The 23,119-nt window shown below is 42.9% G+C and overlaps 1 protein-coding gene across 3 annotated transcripts in view; it reads left to right on the top strand.

Annotated features, from left to right (window-relative positions):
- Positions 1–13,806: 13,806 nt before the first annotated feature.
- Positions 13,807–23,119, top strand: part of NUB1 (negative regulator of ubiquitin like proteins 1) — a 37,372-nt gene continuing 28,059 nt past the window's right edge. The window contains exons 1-2 of one of the 3 annotated variants that reach the window (XM_021665225.2): positions 13,807–13,883; positions 18,428–18,545. In XM_021665225.2, coding sequence (XP_021520900.2) covers positions 18,429–18,545 — 117 coding nt within the window. In that variant the 5' untranslated portion in view covers positions 13,807–13,883; position 18,428. The other 2 variants (XM_021665226.2, XM_021665224.2) reach the window with 2 other exon arrangements.

The raw sequence follows: 23,119 nt of genomic DNA, 5'->3' as shown, positions 1-23,119 counted from the left end.
GCCGGGGCCGGGAGCGGCGGGCCGGGCTTCCGGACGCGCTGGCCGTTCGGGAACCTTTGGTTTGTGCTGAGTTAGGCAGAGATGTGGGGTATTTAAAAAAAGATTGAGTGTATTGGTTTGGGGAGAGAAAGCAATAAATATGTGTATAAAAATTAGCGAAATAAGATGCTTGAATCGTAACACTTACTCCGAGTATACCATTTGGGATTTATTTGCAATCAAAGCCAGATTTTCTTTGCTATTTAATGACATTTGATTTTCTCGAACCTTAACGACCTGATTCTGTAATTCCCATCTCCTTCCCTTTTATTTTTAATCAAGAATCTTTCATTGTCCTACAAATGAATGTCTTGAAAAAAATGAATGTCTTGACTAGATGTAGTTATGTTTCAACGATATATAATGTATAGTTGAAAAGCTCTTGCTAAAGATTAGCTTTGACCAGTTCATTACAAAAGTGAAAGTGACATTTTTAAAGGATTGTTACGTTTCACTTTCTGTTCGGAGTGCGGAGTGATATTAATGAGTTTCGTCTTTTCTTGGTTATAATGTGGAACATTGTATGGCTTGCATAAAACTTTTTCAGTTCTCATTTCAGTTAAAATTAAAAACTATTAAACTTGACTTAAAATATGTCACCATTTATTCTGGTGTCTGTAAATGAAGTTTTAAGACAGTGGTTTAATTTTTTTTTTTTTTTTTGAGACAGAGTTTCGCTCTTGTTACCCAGGCTGGAGTGCAATGACGCGATCTCGGCTCACTGCAACCTCCGCCTCCTGGGTTCAGGCAATTCTCCTGCCTCAGCCTCCTGAGTAGCTGGGATTACAGGCACGCGCCACCGTGCCCAGCTAATTTTTTTGTATTAGTAGAGACGGTGTTTCACCATGTTGGCCAGGATGGTCTCAAACTTCTTACCTCAGGTGATCCACCCTCCTCAGCCTCCCAAAGTGCTGGGATTACAGGCGTGAGCCATGGCACCCAGCCTACATTTTTTTTTTTTTAACATTAAATTGTATGCGGTATAGACCCTGGAACTGTAGTTTGCTCCCTGGAGTGTCTGACACGAACTAGGTTTGTGACACCCCTTCATCCTTCTGTCAAGTGGTGGCTTGAAAGACCTCTTTGAGGACAGCTTCAGCCTTTCAAATTGCTTGGCTCCGTAAACAGCCTGTGATATTACTCTCCCCCAGTGGGGGACAGTGGGATTGCTGTGATATTTTATTCAGAATTTCTAAAGATTCATGAGTATGGTATGTAAAGTAGTCTTTTAAGTTACTTGTGTAGGGCTGAAGGCCCCACAGGGTCGCGGGGTGTGCCTTATGCTGTGCTGAGGCGCAGGATCCGAGAAATAAAGAGATAGGGCACAGAGGTAGAAGGAAAACGCAGCTGGGCTCAGAGGGCCACGCCACCTATGAGCGGAGTCAGGAGAGGCCCCAAACGTCCAGAAGCGTGAGTATTTATTGTGTATAGGTTAGGGGGCAGGGCAGTGAGTGAAATCATCTTTAAGGATAAGTGATAGGGTCGTGAGTGATAAAACATGGGGTCCACCCCCATTAGGTCACCTAGGCTAGGAGGTGGGCAGTGCGCAGCAAGGGGCCCATTCCCATGAAGGCAAGGGCCGTGTGCAGTAAGGGATCCACCCCCATTAGGTTACCAAGGCTTAAAGGTGGGCCGTGCACAGTGAAGAGGGTGCAGTGTGCAATACTTCTATCTATGGGCAAACTACTTCTAAGAAGATTTATAGGGGGATGTTTTAAGTCACATAGCAGTGACAGCCGTCAGGGTTACCGCCACCTTCTGGCAGCTTCCAGTGAGTTCTATGGGAAGATGTTTTTCAAGCAGCACAGTAGCAAGAGCTGATAAAGTTCACAGTCACCAAGGTGGATTGCTGTTCTGAGGGCATCCTTCCACAAGAACTGGAGCAAGGTCCTACAACTCCTTTATCAGGAGGAGTGGCTCTTGCCCCAAGCCTGCCATACAGCGGGTATCTTTACGATACTGAATGCTGCCACCTGGGCCATGGATTCTTGTCCTGGTATAACCGTTTTTCCCTTAAATCATGATCTGCACTGTGTCTGCTCTAAACATTCCTCCGATTATAAACTGCTTATTCCTTAATTCATGCTCTGTACTGTGTCCACTCTAGGCATTCCTCTGATTATGAACTAAGATATAGTTATATATATATATATGTAGGGAAATATTCTTTAGGCACTCATACTATCAACTATTATATGATTATATATAGAGGGTTATGTAAAGGAATTCTTCAGGCCCTAATTCTATAAACTAATATATGATTATATAAAAGGAAATAGCTGAGTAGTAACACTATAAACTGAGATACTCTTCAAGCCCTAACTGTGCCAGGGTTCTGCTTAGCTCTCATTCCTCGGTGCCTATATGGGGGGTTACCCACAACTTGTATTCAAAAAGCCAACGCTCTAAGTGCTCAAATGCTTTGCTGTGATAAGCAGTTTGTCAGTGCTGGAAAATCGAGGATTCTCTCGTGGGTCCCCTAGGATCTACGCAGCACCTCCTTGTCTGTTCTTATTCCTTCCTCTTTTCTCCTCCCTGTCCTGATTAACCTAATTCTTGTCCCCGCACTAACATAAAATAGATTTGAACTTCTATTTAAAGAATATTTGTTTAGCGCCTTGTGCTGGCCAAAAGAAAAAAAAATAATTAAAATAATAATAATAAATACTTGTTTATGAAATACACCGAAGCCACCAAACTTGATTTCAGAGTTGTGTGAATTGGGTTTGGGAGGATGTGGAATACTGGCCTTCAACAGAAAAAAGAAATTTATTTATCTCAGTAATAGTTACTCATATTTTTTTGACTCTCTAGAACTTGTCTTCATCATTCAGGTGATAATAACATTTTTCTGTACTTACTGCTTGTCTGATTTGGCAGACCTTAAAGCGCTGTACCTGCCAGCTGCCTCGCATCTCCGCCGCCTCACGTGCACCTTTGAATTGCTGTGCTAGGGATGAGTAGACAGCTCTATCGGGCATGTGCTTCTCTGGGAGAGAGAAGTTACATACATGGAACAGACAAGCAGCAAGGGACTCCATGATGAAAGTTCAGCGTCCAGTGTTGTGGGTGGAAGTTATGCTAGTTATGATGCCGCCTAATTTTGTATCTTTGCCTGAGTCGTTGTACAAACTCAGGGCCCTGGTTTTCTCAGCTGTGAAATGATCTGATCAGTGTTAGATCTGAATAGCAGATGTGCTGTTAGGCTGTTAATCAGAAAATAGGAAAAGTTTTTCTAGTATTGTAATCTTTTTAATTTAAAAAATTCTGATGTAGAAAATATTTATATATTTATTTTTATTATTTTGAGACAGAGTCTCACTCTGTTGCCCAGGCTGGAGTGCAGTGGTGTGATTGTGGCTCACTACAGCCTCTGCCTCCCGGATTCAAGCGATTCTTCTGCCTCAGGCACCTGCCACCACACCCGGCTAAGTTTTTGTATTTTTTTTAGTAGAGACGGGGTTTCACCATGTTGGCCAGGCTGGTCTCGAACTCCTGACTGCAAGAGATCCACCTGCCTCGGCCTCCCGAAACGCTAGGATTACAGGCCTGAGCCACCACGCCTGTCTGAAAATATTTATTATTGATAGTTTACAGTTCAAGCAAGCTTTTCTTTATATTTAACTACCGGGGTTGTTGGCCTTTTGTTTTATGTTAAACTAGCCGAAGTATGAGAGAATTACGAGCTCATGCCTGTAATCCCAGCACTTTGAGAGGCTGAGGCGGGTGGATCACTTGAGGTCAGGAATTCTACCCCAGACTGGCCAACATGGTGAAACCCCATCTTTACTAAAAATACAAAAAGTAGCTGGGTGTGGTAGCATGTGACTGTAATCCCAGCTACTAGGGAGGCTGAGGCAGGAGAATTGCTTGGAGGCAGGAGAATTGCTTGAACCCAGGAGGCGGAGGTTGCAGTGAGCCAAGATCACCCCACTGCACTCCGGCCTGGGCGACAGAGCGAGACTCTGTCTCAAAAAAAAAAAAAAAAAAGTTTACTACTTGAGAGAGCCATCTTTCCTGTTTTTTCTCTTTTCTCTTAGATAAGAGAATAGCAGGTTAAGAAATAGAAAAGTGTAATAATCGTTGCTACATATTAGCAACTTTGAAATACATATTTTGTATATGTAACATATATAATTGAATGTATATATTAATATAATTTTTAGAGAAGTCTGGAGCTTGTTTAAGCCATAGTAATTTAGATTTAATGAGAGAGGAAGGGAGCTCTGCTTACCCAACAAAACACCTTACCTCATAGGTAAGTTATACAACATTTTAAAATGTGGCGTGGAGTTTTATTAATGTATTGTTTTGCTTTCAAGGATGGCACAAAAGAAGTATCTTCAAGCAAAACTGACCCAGTTTTTAAGGGAAGACAGGATTCAACTTTGGAAACCTCCATATACAGATGAAAATAAAAAAGTTGGTTTGGCATTAAAGGTATTTATCTTTTAAGACATCAATAATTAGCAGCATTATAAATCTCTTTGGTAAATAAGATTCTGAAGTGACTGGAAATTGTCAAGCATGACCATACAAACTTTCAGCATAACCAAGAACATTAGTGGTGAGTGGGTACCCACTTTTTTTTTTTTTTTTTTTTTTTGAGACAGAGTCTCACTGTGTAGCTTAGGCAGTGGTGGGATCTCAGCTCACTGTAACCTCCGCCTCCCAGGTCCCAGTTCAAGCAATTCTCCTGCCTCAGCCTCCTGAGTAGCTTGGATTACAGGCATGCACCACCACACGTGGCTAATTTTTGTATTCTTAGTAGAGACAGGGTTTCACCAGTGGTCAAGCTGGTCTCGAACTCCTGATCTGAAGTGATCCACCTGCCTCAACCTCCCAAAGTGCTGGATGACAGGCAGGAGTCATCACACCTCGCAGGAGATAATTGTTTTTGACTAAGCTCTGCAGTAGGTCCCAAGAGGACAGACTAAAAATCAATCAAAATGGAGTCACAAACCAAAAAAAAGTAAAAATTGCACCACCAAACCCAAACTTGGTTGTTATCTGACCTTCCCAAACAGACCAGCTAAATCTTCAATCAGCGTGCTAATGAAATTCCCTCTGCTTCAATGTTTATGCAAAAGAAGTAGCCTGAAGTAATCTGATATTAACTAATCAGCTGTTTTCTCTGATCTGTCTCCCTGTCTTATAGGGAAAGTAGCTTTAAAACAATGAATACACTCTTTGTTCTTTGCTTCTGTTTTCTTCAGCTCTTCTCTGCCTATAAAGCCAACCTCTTCTGCCCTATTCAGAAGAACACTTATTCTAGTTTATGGAATGAAGTATTGCCTGATTCTAGAATTGCAGTAAATCCAATAAGATTTTTAAATGTGTTGTACTTTTGTTCTTTGATGGTAGCATGTAGAGAATCTTAAAAGTGCATGCCCTATACTCTAATACTATCAATTCTATATATATGAGGGGATTTCAAAAAGTTCATGGAAAAATGGAATTAAAAGATAAAAATTTTAAAAATAAACTTTATTTCTCAGTATAAGTGAGGAAGGAGACCCTTAATCACCCCTAAGCATCTAAGACCACCTCCCCCTTGACTTCCACATTGCATTTCAATAGAAGAAGTAAAGGCTGGCGGACCTGGCACAACCTTTAATCGCCCCCCTATAGATGACAGGCATGGTATGGAGCAATCTTTCTGGAAGGCATTATTTTTACTTAAATACAATCAAATCCCCACCTAAGTCACTGTACCCCACCCTACTCCATGGCCCAAGACCCTTTCACATGTAAATCCTAGACTTATAAGCCTAAGATCCTTTCACATGTAAATTCTAGAGCTGTAAACCCAAGACCCTTTGACGTGTAATATCTAGAGTTGTAAGCCTTTATAAAGGCAGAGATTCCCTTTGTTAGACAAGCTGGGCTGTTAGGCAGCTATGCTGCCCTGCTCTGAGCTGAATAAGTCATCCCTTCCTTCCCGGTTCGGTGTTCGAGAGGTTTGTTTCCAGGTCTTTTCCTGCTTCATAAGCTCCATCAAGTTCAAGACACTTTTGTAAGACACTTTTGTAAGCCATTCATTTAATCCCTTAAGAACTAAAATTAGATGCCTGTAATCCCAGCTACTCAGGAGGCTGAGGCAGGAGAATTGCCTGAACCCAGGAGGCGGAGGTTGCGTTGAGCCGAGATCTCGCCATTGCACTCCAGCCTGGGCAACAAGAGCAAAACTCCGTCTCAAAAAAGAAAATTAAAAAATCACCCGGGTGCGGTGACTCACGCCTGTAATCCCAGCACTTTGCGGGGCCGAGACAGGTGGATCACTTGAGGTCAGGAGTTCGAGACCAGCCTGGCCAACATGGTGAAACTCCGTCTCTACTAAAAATACAAAAATTTTTAGCCAGGCATAGCGGTGGGTGCCTGTAGTCCCATCTAATTGGGAGGCTGAGGCAGGAGGATTGCTTTAAACCCGGGAGGCAGAGGTTGCAGTGAGCCGAGATCGCACCACTGCACTCCAGCCTGGGTGGCAAGTGCAAGACTCTGTCTCAAAAAAAAAAAAATCACAAAGTATACACTCCTGACCCGATAATTCAGCTTTTACTCTTCTGGCTACATTTTGTTTTGTTGACTCCTGACTCCTTTATCTTATTCCTAACACTGACATTTAATGGCTCCAATAGCAATTTTTTGAGATCAAGAATTCTTCCTAATTTGTTTGTTTTTGTTGCTATGGCATGATATTGTGAAATATATATTTGGTCTTTGTCCCCATTTCCTGGTAAACTCCTAAAATCCTTGGAATCTCCAAAGCGATGTATTATTATGCGAATGAGTTGGCTGCTGGCTGGCAGCTCCTAGGTAGCATCAGGATAGGGCTGGTCACAGGAAACACCAAGGCCTAATTAAAGAGTTGAGACCTTACAGCCCCACTTCCCTGGTCTTGGGGAAAGGCAAAGGGACTGGAGGCTAAGCTGACCACCGAAGGCCAATGATTTAAACATTGATACCTGTGTAATGAGGTTTCTCTAAAAACCCAACAGTACCAGGTTCAGAAAGTGTCCAGATAGCTGAACACATGGAGGTTCCTGAAGGGTGGTGGGCCGAGAGAGGTCAAGGAAGCTCTGCACCCCTTCCCACATTTCTTACCTGATCCATCTCTTCATCTGGTGATCATCAGTATCCATTGTAATATCCCTTACAGTAAATCAGCAAATGTAAATGTGTGTCTCCCTGAGTTCTGTGAGATGCTCTAGCAAACCTCAGTTTATAGCTGCTCGGTCGGTCAGAAGCACAGGTAAAGCATCCCGAGGCTTATGAACTGGCATTATAAGTGTCTAGGGCAGTCTTGGGGACGGAGCCCTCCACTTGTGGGATCGGATGCTATCCCCAGGTAGATAAGTGCAAGAATTGAATGAATTAGAGGACAGCCAACTGGTGTCCCCTGCAGAGCTGACTGCTTGATTGGTGTGGTTACAGGCGTCTTCTGTGTTGATCGTTGAGAGAGACTTTAGGAGAAACTGAGTTTGTTTCTCTTTATACCCTCAGAATTGGTGTCAAAAGTAGGATTTGCTGGATCAGCCCTGGTTCACAGCAACATGTGGTTTGGGAAGAAAATGGATAAAAGGGTGGCAGATGAGGAACCTTTGATTCCTGGGTGGCTCCAGAAGCATGGAGCAGCAGCTGTGCTGTAATCAGCTACCAAAGACGAAAGTTAATAAAACACAGAGATGAATCTAACTCCCAGGGAGTTGGTTCACTGTGAGCATAAAGGAATACATGCTAGTCATTTCACTCAGTGAGTGATGGTGGCATGCACCTGTAGTCCCAGCTACTAGGGAGTCTGAGGCGAGAGGACCTCTTGAATCCAGGAGTTCAAGGTGCAGTGAGCCATGATCACGGCACTGCACTCCAGCCTGGGCAACAGAGTGAGAATTTGGAACAAGAAAAGAAAGAGAGAGAGGGAAGGGGGGAGAAAAAAAATGCAAGTTAATAAGAAATGGCAAATACTCAATTCTTAGGGAATTATTATCTGTAATAGTTAAAATGAAATTAAAAGAGAGTGCTGGCAGGGACCTTGATACTAAATCAAGCTCACATTTCAGTTGAGTCAGATTTGGCCACCAGCCTCAAAGCTACTTCCCAAGGGGAAAATTATTCAGGGACAGTGGAAAGTACCTCTAAATCCCGTGGTTACTAAGGTAGTCAATGTGGCGGAAAAGCGAAACCAAGAAACTCCCGAAACCAGAAGGTATCGTGTGGAGGAATTGTTGCGTTTTGTAGCTTGGCATCACTGGCTTCCTGAAGCACATTTACTGAAACGGACTGTGAGAGTAACTAATTTAGGGGCAGTTTCTTTAGTTTTTAATGATGCTGGGCGGAAGGGCATTTTGAGTTGATGCTGGACCCACAGCTCACTATAGAACAATCACAGATGGTTGTATGGGATGCAGACACACAGCAGCTTATTCCCAATGGAATACAGCTTCCTGGACTGCATAAAAGCACTGTAAGACTGTAAGTTCTGGTTACCATGTAAAGAAGAATTGTTCATTTCTCCTTGAGACCACCTTTGCAAAATTATAAGAGTAAGAGAAATCTGACATAGTCGATTCCATCTTTCTTCTGACCTCCAAGCTGTCCTTGGTCATTCCTGGGTGTAAGCCAAGCTAACTTTGGGATGAATTTAGTTTACATTTAACCTTAAAGCAAGGATGATAATAGCCCTTCCCAAAACTAAGCCACCTTTCTAAAACTAATGAAAGACCACCAGGTTAGGTTTATGACTTTCCTATTTATAAATGGGAATTTCTGGGGAGTGGTTATAAACCGGATTTTTTGGGGAATTTGGATGATGACTCACACTTTCAGTCTGGCGGGTTTTCTATTTTACTAGGAACCCTCGACAAAGACTCTTTCTTCTGGACAAACTTTCGTCAGTCTCCTGAGTCCTTTCTGACTAAGGCCTAGCCGTGGGCTTCTCTCTCTTCTTGCAGAATCCAGTTAGAGCAAGAACCTTGCCAAGTCAGTTGAGAGAAGGCCCTCATCCTTTGTATCTGGCCCTTTAATCTTGTATCTGAGCACCCTGGCCTGCCTTCAGAAACAATAGTATCAAGTCATTTTAGCTGGGAGCCCCTTTTCCTTGATATTTCTTTTGATTTTTCATCCATTGACCTCCCCTTCCACTCCTCCTGCTCCTTAATTATAAATCCCCACATATCCTAATTGGACTTGGAGTTGAGTCCAGTCTCTCCGCCCCACTGCAAGACCTGTTGCAGGGGTCCCTATACACATTGTCATGGCCCCTTTGAATCACACCTGCCTTGCCATCTTTATTTAACAAGTGTCATTAATAATTTTTTAACATGCTGTTTGGAGACATAGTAATTTTATTCAGCATCTTAGTTGGACATGAAGAACATGGAAAACAGAGAAATCAAGTAAGTGGTGAGGAAAAGTTGTTCCCATCTGATTGGGAATCCAGAATTTCAATCACCCCAACAGATGACAGAAGCTAAAGGGAGTTATCAGATAATTGCTTCGGAGGGTTACTCTGATTCCTAGGAAACATGGCTAGGATCCTTATCTCAGTGACGGTCATGAACGCCTATTGCCATAGTCACTGTGAGAAAGGGCTTGGCCCTCTCACCTGTGATTCACGTAGAATCATTCTGGAAGCACGTAGTCAGTCCTCACGGTTTGTGTTCCGGTTTTGAATCTCTGACATATTCTGGTTCAAATTTTTAAACCCAGATTCATTTGTCTCAATAGCTAGGTAGGTGATGTACTTACTCTAACAAGATAAAGAAACAAGAACAGAGATGATAAAATAAATAAAACTATGGTATTAGTGCTACTGAATTAAGTTCAGGATCATCTGTTAGTGTTTTTATCTGTGTTTGTTTTTTGACCCCTTTTAATGTTAAAAGAATTCGATACACGGTATTGGTCATGTGATTTTAAGTTTAAGGGTGAATAAAAACTAAGGTGACCTTGGAAGCAAGAATGTGGCTAATCATCACTGTAGGCTTACCATTTGAGAAACTTCCTGTGATGCCAGAATAATTTACTTTTTTTGCTTTTTTAAACTTAATTCCAGATGACATCACATACACATGAGAATTAAAAGATAAAATCTGAAGTCTGCACCCTCTCTATGTTCTCAGTAAATCTTATTGCCTAAAATATTGGGGAACGTTGAATTAAATATGTGTATTTTCTTTTGGCACATTAAAGATGCCATTCCATTGTCTTCTGGATTTATTGTTTCTGAAGTCAGCTGATAATCTTAAAAGACAACGTATCTTTTTTCCTGGTACCTTTTAAGATTTTATCTTTGTCTTTGATTTTCAGTGGTCCTACTAGCATGCACTGGGTGTGGGAGACTGTATTTATCCTTCTTAGGAATCATAGAACTTATAATTCGATGTCTTTCATCAGTTTTTTGAAACTTGGACTCTTATTATGTCTGCAAATATTGTTTCTGCCACATTCTCTCTTTCTCTGGGAAACTGAACACCTGGTAGACCTTTTCATCATGTCCCATGTGTCTCTAATGCTTGTTTCTGTATTTTCCATTTTTTTCCTTCTGTGCTTCAGTTTGGATGTTTCCCATCAATGTTGCCTGCAGGTCACTAATTGTGTCTTTGGTTGTGTTTAACATCCAGAGTTCACAGCCTCATTTATTACACTTTTCACCTCTAGAGTTTTCATTTATTTTTATAGATTTCAATACTCAGGTGAAAAACTTCATCTTTTTCTCTGTTTTCTTGAACATGCTCATCATAGTTATTTTAGTCAGGCAACTCCAGTATCTGACTCATCTGTGTGTCTGTTTCTATTGCCTTTTTCTTTCTTTCATTTATCTAGTAACTTTTTTTTTTTTTTTTTTTTTTTTTGAGACGGAGTTTCGCTCTTGTTACCCAGGCTGGAGTGCAATGGCGCGATCTCGGCTCACCGCAACCTCCGCCTCCTGGGTTCAGGCAATTCTCCTGCCTCAGCCTCCTGAGGAGCTGGGATTACAGGCACGCGTCACCATGCCCAGCTAATTTTTTGTATTTTTAGTAGAGACGGGGTTTCACCATGTTGACCAGGATGGTCTCGATCTCTTGACCTTGTGATCCACCCGCCTCGGCCTCCCAAAGTGCTGGGATTACAGGCTTGAGCCACCGCGCCCAGCTATCTAGTAACTTTTTAATGAGATGCCAAATATAGCTTCTAAAAAGTTGTAGAGGCTTCAAATGTTATCCTCTCTGGAGGGTTTTCCCTTTCCTCCTTAAAACCAAAGAGGGGAGTGGCTGATAACCTTCATCCAATCAGGTACTGCGTGGAGTGGAGGCTGGGCTGAGGCTCTGGTAGGGTTCAGGCTACCCTTGCCTTACAATTTCCAGCTGGGAACATGGTGTAGGCTCTGCAGCGACCCACTTCTGCCACTACCCCAGCAGAATCTCAGACTCAAATCTTTTGTTTTGCAAGTCTGTCAAAAACTTCCGTTTTCAGGGGCCTTTCATGTAAGCTTCAGTTTATTGCCCCATACAAGCCTTGAATTCAGGAAATGTCCCTGGAATTTCCCCCAGGTCTCTGCAAAAGCTGTGTTGGTTTTCTGTCCCCAGTAGTGGTCCTCTGTAGTCTCAAAGTCTAAATTCTCAGCCTCATGCTTGTGTCCAGAATTGGCAAAAGCCCTCACACATCAAGCCGCTGCAGACATTAGCTCACTCCTTCAAGGTTCCCCATTCTCTGGAATATCAAATTCCCCATTCGCCTTGGTCTGCTGTAAGCTGCTCCGTCACACCTGAGCCTGGACATTCAATTTCCTGGAGTACTGTGTAAATGTGAAAGTGAAAATATCTTTCTTACTCATCTCAGAGAAAGCCCTCAGGAAAAACTGTTAGAACAGATTCTCTTGTCCTTCTATCTTGCTACAATGGGCTTGCTTCCTGACAAGCTAGAAGCCAACACCATGACACCGGCTTTTGAGAAAAGAAAGGCTTTATTGGGAGTTGACTGTCAAGGAGACATGAGGAGACACTCAACTCTGTCTCCTTGAGTTGGGGGCTGGGTTGGGTTTTATAAGCATAGGGTAATGAGGTATGATCTGATTAGATTTTGCAATGAGGTGATGCTGGGATGCTCATCTGACTGGGCCCTGCCATGGGGTGATGGCAGGGCTTGATCTGATTGCATTCTGTGTAAGGTCTTTTAGGCTGACTGACAGTGCCATGGACGCCATGTTAACCTCTGTGACTTGCACGGACACTCCAGATGAGTTCCTGGAAAATCTAAAGTAACTGAAAGATTGAAGAAATGAGCAACCCCTGTGGCACCTACGTAATTTTGAGACATTCTCTATTGTTCCTTATTCCTGCCCTAATTGATAAGGTCATTGGATTTTGTAACCGACCTTGGTCAACCTCATGACTCCAGACCCTATGACCCCCTCCCAGGTTGCAAACCTACGATCTCCTCCCAGCTTGCAAAAAACTGCCCTAAAATGTAAGTTTCCACTGCCCACCCCAAACATATAAAACCAACTCCTATCCCACTGCCCTTCGCTGATGCCCTTTTTGACCTCAGCCCACCTGCACCCAGGTGAATAAACAGGCATGTTGCTACACAAAGCCTGTTTCAGGGTCTCTTCATTCAGAGCAGGCGTTTTAACATTCTGGATCTCACCATACAGTGCCCATTTCTTAATTCACTCCCTGCTTTGATCTGAGCACTGAGGTTCTGCTCCTGGTTGCATGCTTGGTTCATCTGGACATCCTCGGGTTACGAGCAAGATCTTCCATCTGGGAGTCTATGCAACTGAAAAACAGCTCACAACTTGGATATATAAAAGTTGAATCAGATTGGTCTGGTGTGGTTATACAGTTATTTAATATCCCTTTGTCAGAAGTCAAAATTACCACAAGTTTAGTTTAAAGATCTACTGGCTTTTATTGATTCATGAATCGGGATGGCATCTTCTCTAAAAATTTAGAGATGGTGCTCCAGTGAGCTGGGCAGAGGAGGTGGGCTTTATAGGTAGAAAAGGACTGGAAAAAGCAGAAACGGAACGGAAAGCAGATTGGTCACTGCAAGGTTACAGCAGTCCCCTCTCATCCACACACAGGTGGCATGTCCCAAGATCCACAGCAGATGCCTGAAACCTCAGATAGTACTGCACCCTATATATATACTACATTTTTCCTATACATACCTTCGATAAAGTTTATTAGGCACAGTAAGAGATTAATAACAGTAATTGATAGTAAAATAGAACCCTCACTGTTGACTACAGCCTTGGGCAGAGGGCCTTGGAAGTAGGCAGAGCTCCCTAGGTCTTGTGGTTCCTAGTGGCCGTGGACAGCATGGGGGAGGGAATTCCCAGGAAGCAGCCTAATTTCACCCTGCCCTCCACAATCCCACCAGGAAGCCCCTGGTGGGATTGTGGAGGGCAGGGTGAAAAGCCGCTGGTTTAGGGAGGGAGTTGACTCTCCAGCCTAGGCTGAGGGATGAGATGCGGGGTGGGACGGTCCCGACCCTCCCCCCCAACAAAGCCACGATCCATTTCCTCTTGATAGCGGGCTAGGTCAGGGCGGGAGGTCCTGGAAGCCTGAGCCTGGGTTAGCGTCCAACATCACCTTCCAGGTCTTAGTCCAGCAAGGTCTGGTCCTCGCCCAACCCCGCCTCCACTTAGCCCCGCCCCGCGTTAACCACGCCCACACAACAGTATCTCCGCCCACCGCTGGCTTCGCCTTGGCCCCGCCCACAACTCTCCTTCCAAGTGGCGGCGGCGGGGGCGGGGGCGGGGGCGGGGGCTGGGGCGGGCTCACCCGGAATAAAAACAAACAGCGGCCGCTGCTGCATCCGGGCACTTTGCTGGTCGCGGCGGGCGGGGCGCGACGCAGGTGAGGACCCGGCAGCCGAGTGTCCCCGACCTCGGCCTCAACGGCGCTGCTCGTTGTCCCGGTTCCCGGCACGACTGGGCACCTCTATTGGCTGGCGTGGAGCGGCCGCGGTGTAGGGGTGAGCGGCCCTGCGCGGAGCCGGGCTGGGGCCAGAGCCGGGGCCAGAGCCGGGGCCGGGAGCGGCGGGCCGGGCTTCCGGACGCGCTGGCCGTTCGGGAACCTTTGGTTTGTGCTGAGTTAGGCAGAGATGTGGGGTATTTAAAAAAAGATTGAGTGTATTGGTTTGGGGAGAGAAAGCAATAAATATGTGTATAAAAATTAGCGAAATAAGATGCTTGAATCGTAACACTTACTCCGAGTATACCATTTGGGATTTATTTGCAATCAAAGCCAGATTTTCTTTGCTATTTAATGACATTTGATTTTCTCGAACCTTAACGACCTGATTCTGTAATTCCCATCTCCTTCCCTTTTATTTTTAATCAAGAATCTTTCATTGTCCTACAAATGAATGTCTTGAAAAAAATGAATGTCTTGACTAGATATAGTTATGTTTCAACGATATATAATGTATAGTTGAAAAGCTCTTGCTAAAGATTAGCGTTGACCAGTTCATTACAAAAGTGAAAGTGGCATTTTTAAAGGATTGTTACGTTTCACTTTCTGTTCGGAGTGCGGAGTGATATTAATGAGTTTCGTCTTTTCTTGGTTATAATGTGGAACATTGTATGGCTTGCATAAAACTTTTTCAGTTCTCATTTCAGTTAAAATTAAAAACTATTAAACTTGACTTAAAATATGTCACCATTTATTCTGGTGTCTGTAAATGAAGTTTTAAGACAGTGGTTTAATTTTTTTTTTTTTTTTTTTTTTTTTTTTTTTGAGACAGAGTTTCGCTCTCGTTACCCAGGCTGGAGTGCAATGACGCGATCTCGGCTCACTGCAACCTCCGCCTCCTGGGTTCAGGCAATTCTCCTGCCTCAGCCTCCTGAGTAGCTGGGATTACAGGCACGCGCCACCATGTCCAGCTAATTTTTTTTTTTATTAGTAGAGACGGTGTTTCACCATGTTGGCCAGGATGGTCTCAAACTTCTTACCTCAGGTGATCCACCCTCCTCAGCCTCCCAGAGTGCTGGGATTACAGGCGTGAGCCATGGCACCCAGCCTACATTTTTTTTTTTTTTAACGTTAAATTGTATGCGGTATAGACCCTGGAACTGTAGTTTGCTCCCTGGAGTGTCTGACACGAACTAGGTTTGTGACACCCCTTCATCCTTCTGTCAAGTGGTGGCTTGAAAGACCTCTTTGAGGACAGCTTCAGCCTTTCAAACTGCTTGGCTCCGTAAACAGCCTGTGATATTACTCTCCCCCAGTGGGGGACAGTGGGATTGCTGTGATATTTTATTCAGAATTTCTAAAGATTCATGAGTATGGTATGTAAAGTAGTCTTTTAAGTTACTTGTGTAGGGCTGAAGGCCCCACAGGGTCGCGGGGTGTGCCTTATGCTGTGCTGAGGCGCAGGATCCGAGAAATAAAGAGATAGGGCACAGAGGTAGAAGGAAAACGCAGCTGGGCTCAGAGGGCCACGCCACCTATGAGCGGAGTCAGGAGAGGCCCCAAACGTCCAGAAGCGTGAGTATTTATTGTGTATAGGTTAGGGGGCAGGGCAGTGAGTGAAATCATCTTTAAGGATAAGTGATAGGGTCGTGAGTGATAAAACATGGGGTCCACCCCCATTAGGTCACCTAGGCTAGGAGGTGGGCAGTGCGCAGCAAGGGGCCCATTCCCATGAAGGCAAGGGCCGTGTGCAGTAAGGGATCCACCCCCATTAGGTTACCAAGGCTTAAAGGTGGGCCGTGCACAGTGAAGAGGGTGCAGTGTGCAATACTTCTATCTATGGGCAAACTACTTCTAAGAAGATTTATAGGGGGATGTTTTAAGTCACATAGCAGTGACAGCCGTCAGGGTTACCGCCACCTTCTGGCAGCTTCCAGTGAGTTCTATGGGAAGATGTTTTTCAAGCAGCACAGTAGCAAGAGCTGATAAAGTTCACAGTCACCAAGGTGGATTGCTGTTCTGAGGGCATCCTTCCACAAGAACTGGAGCAAGGTCCTACAACTCCTTTATCAGGAGGAGTGGCTCTTGCCCCAAGCCTGCCATACAGCGGGTATCTTTACGATACTGAATGCTGCCACCTGGGCCATGGATTCTTGTCCTGGTATAACCGTTTTTCCCTTAAATCATGATCTGCACTGTGTCTGCTCTAAACATTCCTCCGATTATAAACTGCTTATTCCTTAATTCATGCTCTGTACTGTGTCCACTCTAGGCATTCCTCTGATTATGAACTAAGATATAGTTATATATATATATATGTAGGGAAATATTCTTTAGGCACTCATACTATCAACTATTATATGATTATATATAGAGGGTTATGTAAAGGAATTCTTCAGGCCCTAATTCTATAAACTAATATATGATTATATAAAAGGAAATAGCTGAGTAGTAACACTATAAACTGAGATACTCTTCAAGCTCTAACTGTGCCAGGGTTCTGCTTAGCTCTCATTCCTCGGTGCCTATATGGGGGGTTACCCACAACTTGTATTCAAAAAGCCAACGCTCTAAGTGCTCAAATGCTTTGCTGTGATAAGCAGTTTGTCAGTGCTGGAAAATCGAGGATTCTCTCGTGGGTCCCCTAGGATCTACGCAGCACCTCCTTGTCTGTTCTTATTCCTTCCTCTTTTCTCCTCCCTGTCCTGATTAACCTAATTCTTGTCCCCGCACTAACATAAAATAGATTTGAACTTCTATTTAAAGAATATTTGTTTAGCGCCTTGTGCTGGCCAAAAGAAAAAAAAATAATTAAAATAATAATAATAAATACTTGTTTATGAAATACACCGAAGCCACCAAACTTGATTTCAGAGTTGTGTGAATTGGGTTTGGGAGGATGTGGAATACTGGCCTTCAACAGAAAAAAGAAATTTATTTATCTCAGTAATAGTTACTCATATTTTTTTGACTCTCTAGAACTTGTCTTCATCATTCAGGTGATAATAACATTTTTCTGTACTTACTGCTTGTCTGATTTGGCAGACCTTAAAGCGCTGTACCTGCCAGCTGCCTCGCATCTCCGCCGCCTCACGTGCACCTTTGAATTGCTGTGCTAGGGATGAGTAGACAGCTCTATCGGGCATGTGCTTCTCTGGGAGAGAGAAGTTACATACATGGAACAGACAAGCAGCAAGGGACTCCATGATGAAAGTTCAGCGTCCAGTGTTGTGGGTGGAAGTTATGCTAGTTATGATGCCGCCTAATTTTGTATCTTTGCCTGAGTCGTTGTACAAACTCAGGGCCCTGGTTTTCTCAGCTGTGAAATGATCTGATCAGTGTTAGATCTGAATAGCAGATGTGCTGTTAGGCTGTTAATCAGAAAATAGGAAAAGTTTTTCTAGTATTGTAATCTTTTTAATTTAAAAAATTCTGATGTAGAAAATATTTATATATTTATTTTTATTATTTTGAGACAGAGTCTCACTCTGTTGCCCAGGCTGGAGTGCAGTGGTGTGATTGTGGCTCACTACAGCCTCTGCCTCCCGGATTCAAGCGATTCTTCTGCCTCAGGCACCTGCCACCACACCCGGCTAAGTTTTTGTATTTTTTTTAGTAGAGACGGGGTTTCACCATGTTGGCCAGGCTGGTCTCGAACTCCTGACTGCAAGAGATCCACCTGCCTCGGCCTCCCGAAACGCTAGGATTACAGGCCTGAGCCACCACGCCTGTCTGAAAATATTTATTATTGATAGTTTACAGTTCAAGCAAACTTTTCTTTATATTTAACTACCGGGGTTGTTGGCCTTTTGTTTTATGTTAAACTAGCCGAAGTATGAGAGAATTACGAGCTCATGCCTGTAATCCCAGCACTTTGAGAGGCTGAGGCGGGTGGATCACTTGAGGTCAGGAATTCTACCCCAGACTGGCCAACATGGTGAAACCCCATCTTTACTAAAAATACAAAAAGTAGCTGGGTGTGGTAGCATGTGACTGTAATCCCAGCTACTAGGGAGGCTGAGGCAGGAGAATTGCTTGGAGGCAGGAGAATTGCTTGAACCCAGGAGGCGGAGGTTGCAGTGAGCCAAGATCACCCCACTGCACTCCGGCCTGGGCGACAGAGCGAGACTCTGTCTCAAAAAAAAAAAAAAAAAAGTTTGCTACTTGAGAGAGCCATCTTTCCTGTTTTTTCTCTTTTCTCTTAGATAAGAGAATAGCAGGTTAAGAAATAGAAAAGTGTAATAATCGTTGCTACATATTAGCAACTTTGAAATACATATTTTGTATATGTAACATATATAATTGAATGTATATATTAATATAATTTTTAGAGAAGTCTGGAGCTTGTTTAAGCCATAGTAATTTAGATTTAATGAGAGAGGAAGGGAGCTCTGCTTACCCAACAAAACACCTTACCTCATAGGTAAGTTATACAACATTTTAAAATGTGGCGTGGAGTTTTATTAATGTATTGTTTTGCTTTCAAGGATGGCACAAAAGAAGTATCTTCAAGCAAAACTGACCCAGTTTTTAAGGGAAGACAGGATTCAACTTTGGAAACCTCCATATACAGATGAAAATAAAAAAGTTGGTTTGGCATTAAAGGTATTTATCTTTTAAGACATCAATAATTAGCAGCATTATAAATCTCTTTGGTAAATAAGATTCTGAAGTGACTGGAAATTGTCAAGCATGACCATACAGACTTTCAGCATAACCAAGAACATTAGTGGTGAGTGGGTACCCACTTTTTTTTTTTTTTTTTTTTTTTGAGACAGAGTCTCACTGTGTAGCTTAGGCAGTGGTGGGATCTCAGCTCACTGTAACCTCCGCCTCCCAGGTCCCAGTTCAAGCAATTCTCCTGCCTCAGCCTCCTGAGTAGCTGGGATTACAGGCATGCGCCACCATGCCCAGCTAATGTTTGTATTTTTAGAAGAAACAGGGTTTTACCATGTTGGTCAGGCTGTTCTTGAACTCCTGACCTTGTGATCTACCCACCTTGGCCTCCCAAAGTGCTGGGATTACAGGCATGAGCCACCGCGCCCAGCTGGTACCCACTTTTTACTAGGAATTGCTGTCCTTATTTTTGTTTACTAATATTTTATTCACATGAGGATGTTATCTGCTTTTTTAGGCGTGTATTATTTTTAATATCATCACTGCATTACATAACATTATTCATCTGAAACTAATTTTGACCTGTTGATGCAACAGTATTGGTGCCAATAAGTTATTGCATTGTGTGTTCAGAGTGGCAGTGTCTTGGTTCATTCTCAGCCCTCCTTGCTGTCATCATCTGCTATAAAACAATTGATCCTTTCCCCCAGGTTTTTGGATGCTATTACTATCACTGTTCATTTTTCCAAAATAGGTTTTTTCTAACAGTTGTATCTCAGTTTTTTTAATGGCATCATCACAAATGGTATTGTATGTAAGTGATGTTTCTAGAAACTGAAGTCCGCTTGCTTCTCTAACCAGAGAAACATTGCTCATTTTTGCTGGAAATCTTACTTTTGCCAGAAATCTCTCATACTGGAATTTCCTAGCATGTACTTCTCTGCTCTCGGTCTGAGTATCCTGAACATGATGTAACATTTATCAGGGGCTAAGGATTGTCACGAGGCATTAAATTGCTCTCTGTTGTGACATAATGATGTGCTTGGGAGGTGACAAACTATATTAGGGTCTTAGTTCTTCTATTTCTTCTGTTCCAGACAGGCCTCACTTTTTCTTTGCAACCCACTTTCTGACCTTGCTTCTGAATTTACTTGTTACAGTCTCTTGGTTCAGAAACTAGGTGTGGCATACTAGGAAAGATATTTGATCTTTGTCCCTGTCCTGGCAGAGCCAACACTCTTGGGATTTCCTGAGTGGCAAGCATGATGGGAACAACCTTTGTTCTGATGTGGCTTGGTTGCCCCTAGATAGCTTCAGGATGGGGCTGGTCACCAAAAGTGCCAAGCCTTGAACAGACACTTGAAACTTTCAATTCTACTCTCCAACCTCTGAGCAGGGGAGATTGAGCTGATCACTAATACAAATGGCCAGTGATTTAATCAATCAGGCCTACATAATGAAACTTCATACAAACCCCTAAATGACAGATTTCGGGTAGCTTCCAAATTGGTGGACACATCCACATGTCAGGGATGTACACCCCAACTCCATGGGACAGAGGCTGCTGTGCCTAGGACCCTTCCAGACCTTGCCTTAGTACCTCTTCATATGAATGGTCATTTGTGTCCTTTATAATGAACTATATTAGTAAGTATAGCATTTTCCGGAGTTCTGCGAGTTGTTCTAACAAATCATGGAACCTGAAGGGGGTGCTTGTGTGAACCCTCGACTTTGTAGCTACGTCGGACAAAAGTATGGGTAACCTGGGGACCAGCTACTTGGTAAGTGGTGCCTGAAGTTAGGGCTTTTTTGTGGACTGAGCCCTTAAACCTGTGGAGTGTAACACTGACTCTGGGTAGTTAGCGTCAGAATTGAATCATATGACTTCCAATTGGTGTCAGAACTGGCTGGTGACAAGGGGAAGAAAGACATCCTCGCTAGTTAGGTTTTCTAAAAAATTATAGAAAGTTTTTTTTAAAGTATTTATAATGTACTAGGTTTAAAAAAGTATGTATATAATTAAATACAAAAATATAAAGAATGTATTTTTAAAATACGTTAAACACCATTAATATAGGTATATTCTTCCTATTTTCCTATGTAACTATTTTAAAAGCACTATAAAAAACAGTATTGCTGGACACAGTAGTGCATGCCTGTAGTCCCAGGTACTCAGGAGGCTAAGGCAGGAGGATCACTTGAACCCAGGAGCTGGAGACTGTAGTATGCTATGGTCGCACCTGCGAATACCACTGCACTCCAGCCTGGGCAACCCCATCTCTCTCTTTTTTTTTAAATTTATTTATATATTTTTAAATTATACTTTAGGTATTTCTCCTAATGCTATCCCTCCCCAATCTCCCCACCCGCTGCTATTCCTCCCTAGCCCCCAACCCCCAGGCCCCGGTGTGTGATGTTCCTCTCCCTGTGTCTGTGTGTTCTCATTGTTCAACACCCACTTATGAGTGAGAACATGCAGTGTTTGGTTTTCTGTTCTTGTGTCAGTTTGCTGAGAATGATGGTTTCCAGCTTTATCCGTGTCCCTGCAAAGGACATGAACTCATCCTTTTTTTGGATGCATAGTATTCCATGGTGTATATGTGCCACATTTTCTTTATCCAGTCTATCATTGGTGGGCATTTGGGTTGGTTCCAAGGCTTTGCTATTGTGAACAGTGCCACAATAAACATACGTGTACATGTGTCTTTATAACAGAATGATTTATAATCCTTTGGGTATATAGCCAGTAATGGGATTGCTGGGTGAGACCCCATCTCTAAAAGAAAAAAAGGATCTATAGGTTTATATTACTTTTTTTTTTCTTTTTTTTTTTTAGAGACAAGAAGGTCTTGATCTGTTGCCTAGGCTGGAGTACAATGGCATGATCATAGTTCACTGCAGCCTCGAACTCCCAGGCTCAAGTGATCTTCCCACCCCAGCCTCGGGAGTAGCTGGGACTTCAGGCGCATGTCACCATGCCTGGCTAATATATTTTTATTTTTTGTAGCGATGGGTTCTCACTTTGTTTGCCCAGGTTGGTCTTAAACTCCTGGGCTTGAGCAGTCCTCTCGCCTTGGCTTCCAAAGTGCTGGAATTACAGGTATGAGCCACTGCGCCCAACCTTTGCTCATATCTATAAAGTTTTCCAACTTCACATATATCATCAACATCTATTCTGTCATAAATTTATGCTTACACCATAATTTTTAGTTACTGTATGGTATTGCATCATGAATTTAATGAAACCTTGACCTTTAGGGATTTTTGAAGCATTTACTGTTTTATGAGATGTTTGATGAAACATTAAACCTCAAATACAAATACAGATTGAGAGGAGTATCCCTTATCTGAAATATTTGGGACTGGAAATGTTTTGGATTTTGGAATGTTTGCATTATACCTACTAGTTGAGCATCCTAATGTGAAAATTCAAAATTCAGAATACTTCAGCATGCATTTCCTTTGAGCATCTTCAGATTCAAAATCTTCAGATTCAAAATTGAATTCAAAATTTTGGAGATTTCAGATTTTTGGATTAGAGATACTAATCGTATTGTTTTGGGGAAGGAAACATAATAACTTTGCCTTCAGTAATAACTGGTTCACATCCTTTCTTGAGGCCCCCTAAATCTAATTTTTTTCCCATCTCGTGTCATTGCAATCTCCTCCTCCTGGGTTCAAGCGATTCTTCTGCCTCAACCTCCCAAGTAGCTGGGACCACAGGCGTGTGCCACCACGCCCGGCTAATTTTTTTGTATTTTTAGTAGAGACAGGGTTTCACCGTGTTGGCCAGGATGGTCTAGATCTCTTGACCTCGTGATCCACCCACCTCAGCCTCCCAAAGTGCTGGGATTACAGGCATGAGCCACTGCGCCCGATCTTAATTTTTTTCCCATTTCTAAAGCTCTCCCTGACAAATAATTTTACAACTAGTATCTGTGATTCACAGTTTTTCATTAAGAAAATTAAGTTCAACCTGATTTGTTCTCACAAGTTTGAAAAATTAGAATATTTTCTTTTTTTTTTTTTCATGTTTTTCCCTCCAGCGGAGTTGAACAGTTCACTATTCCTTAAAATACTTTCTTAATAGATTGCAGTAACGTAAGTCGTAGCCCACCCTTCTTGTCCCCCAGAAGATTCTCGGTTATTTTTACTTTTTCTGTTGAGACTCTTTTGTTGTTGTTGTTGTTACTATTTGTAGGTAAAAAACATTTATCAAATAAATGTTTTGTTTTGTTTTGTTTGAGATGGAGTCTCGCTCTGTCACCCAGGCTGGAGTGCAGTGGCGCCATCTGGGCTCACTGCAACCTCTGCCTCCTGGGTTCAAGTGATTCTCCTACCTCAGCATCCTGAGTAGCTGGGACTACAAGCACGTGCCACCACGCCTAGCTAATTTTTGTATTTTAGTAGTTACAGGGTTTCACCATGTTGGCCAGGCTGGTCTCAAACTCCTGACCTCAAGTGATCCACCCACCTTGGCCTCCCAAAGTGCTGGGATTACAGGCATGCGCCACTGTGCCTGTCCTCAAATAAATGTTTTCATTTTTCCCTGGATCCTCTCT

Source organism: Aotus nancymaae, unplaced genomic scaffold, assembly GCF_030222135.1.
Source record: "Aotus nancymaae isolate 86718 unplaced genomic scaffold, 86718_ANA_hifiasm-v0.15.2.pri h1tg000002l, whole genome shotgun sequence".
Taxonomy (NCBI): Eukaryota; Metazoa; Chordata; class Mammalia; order Primates; family Aotidae; genus Aotus; species Aotus nancymaae.
Note: the sequence above shows the minus strand (reverse complement) of the source record. Positions and strands in the feature narration are given on the sequence as shown.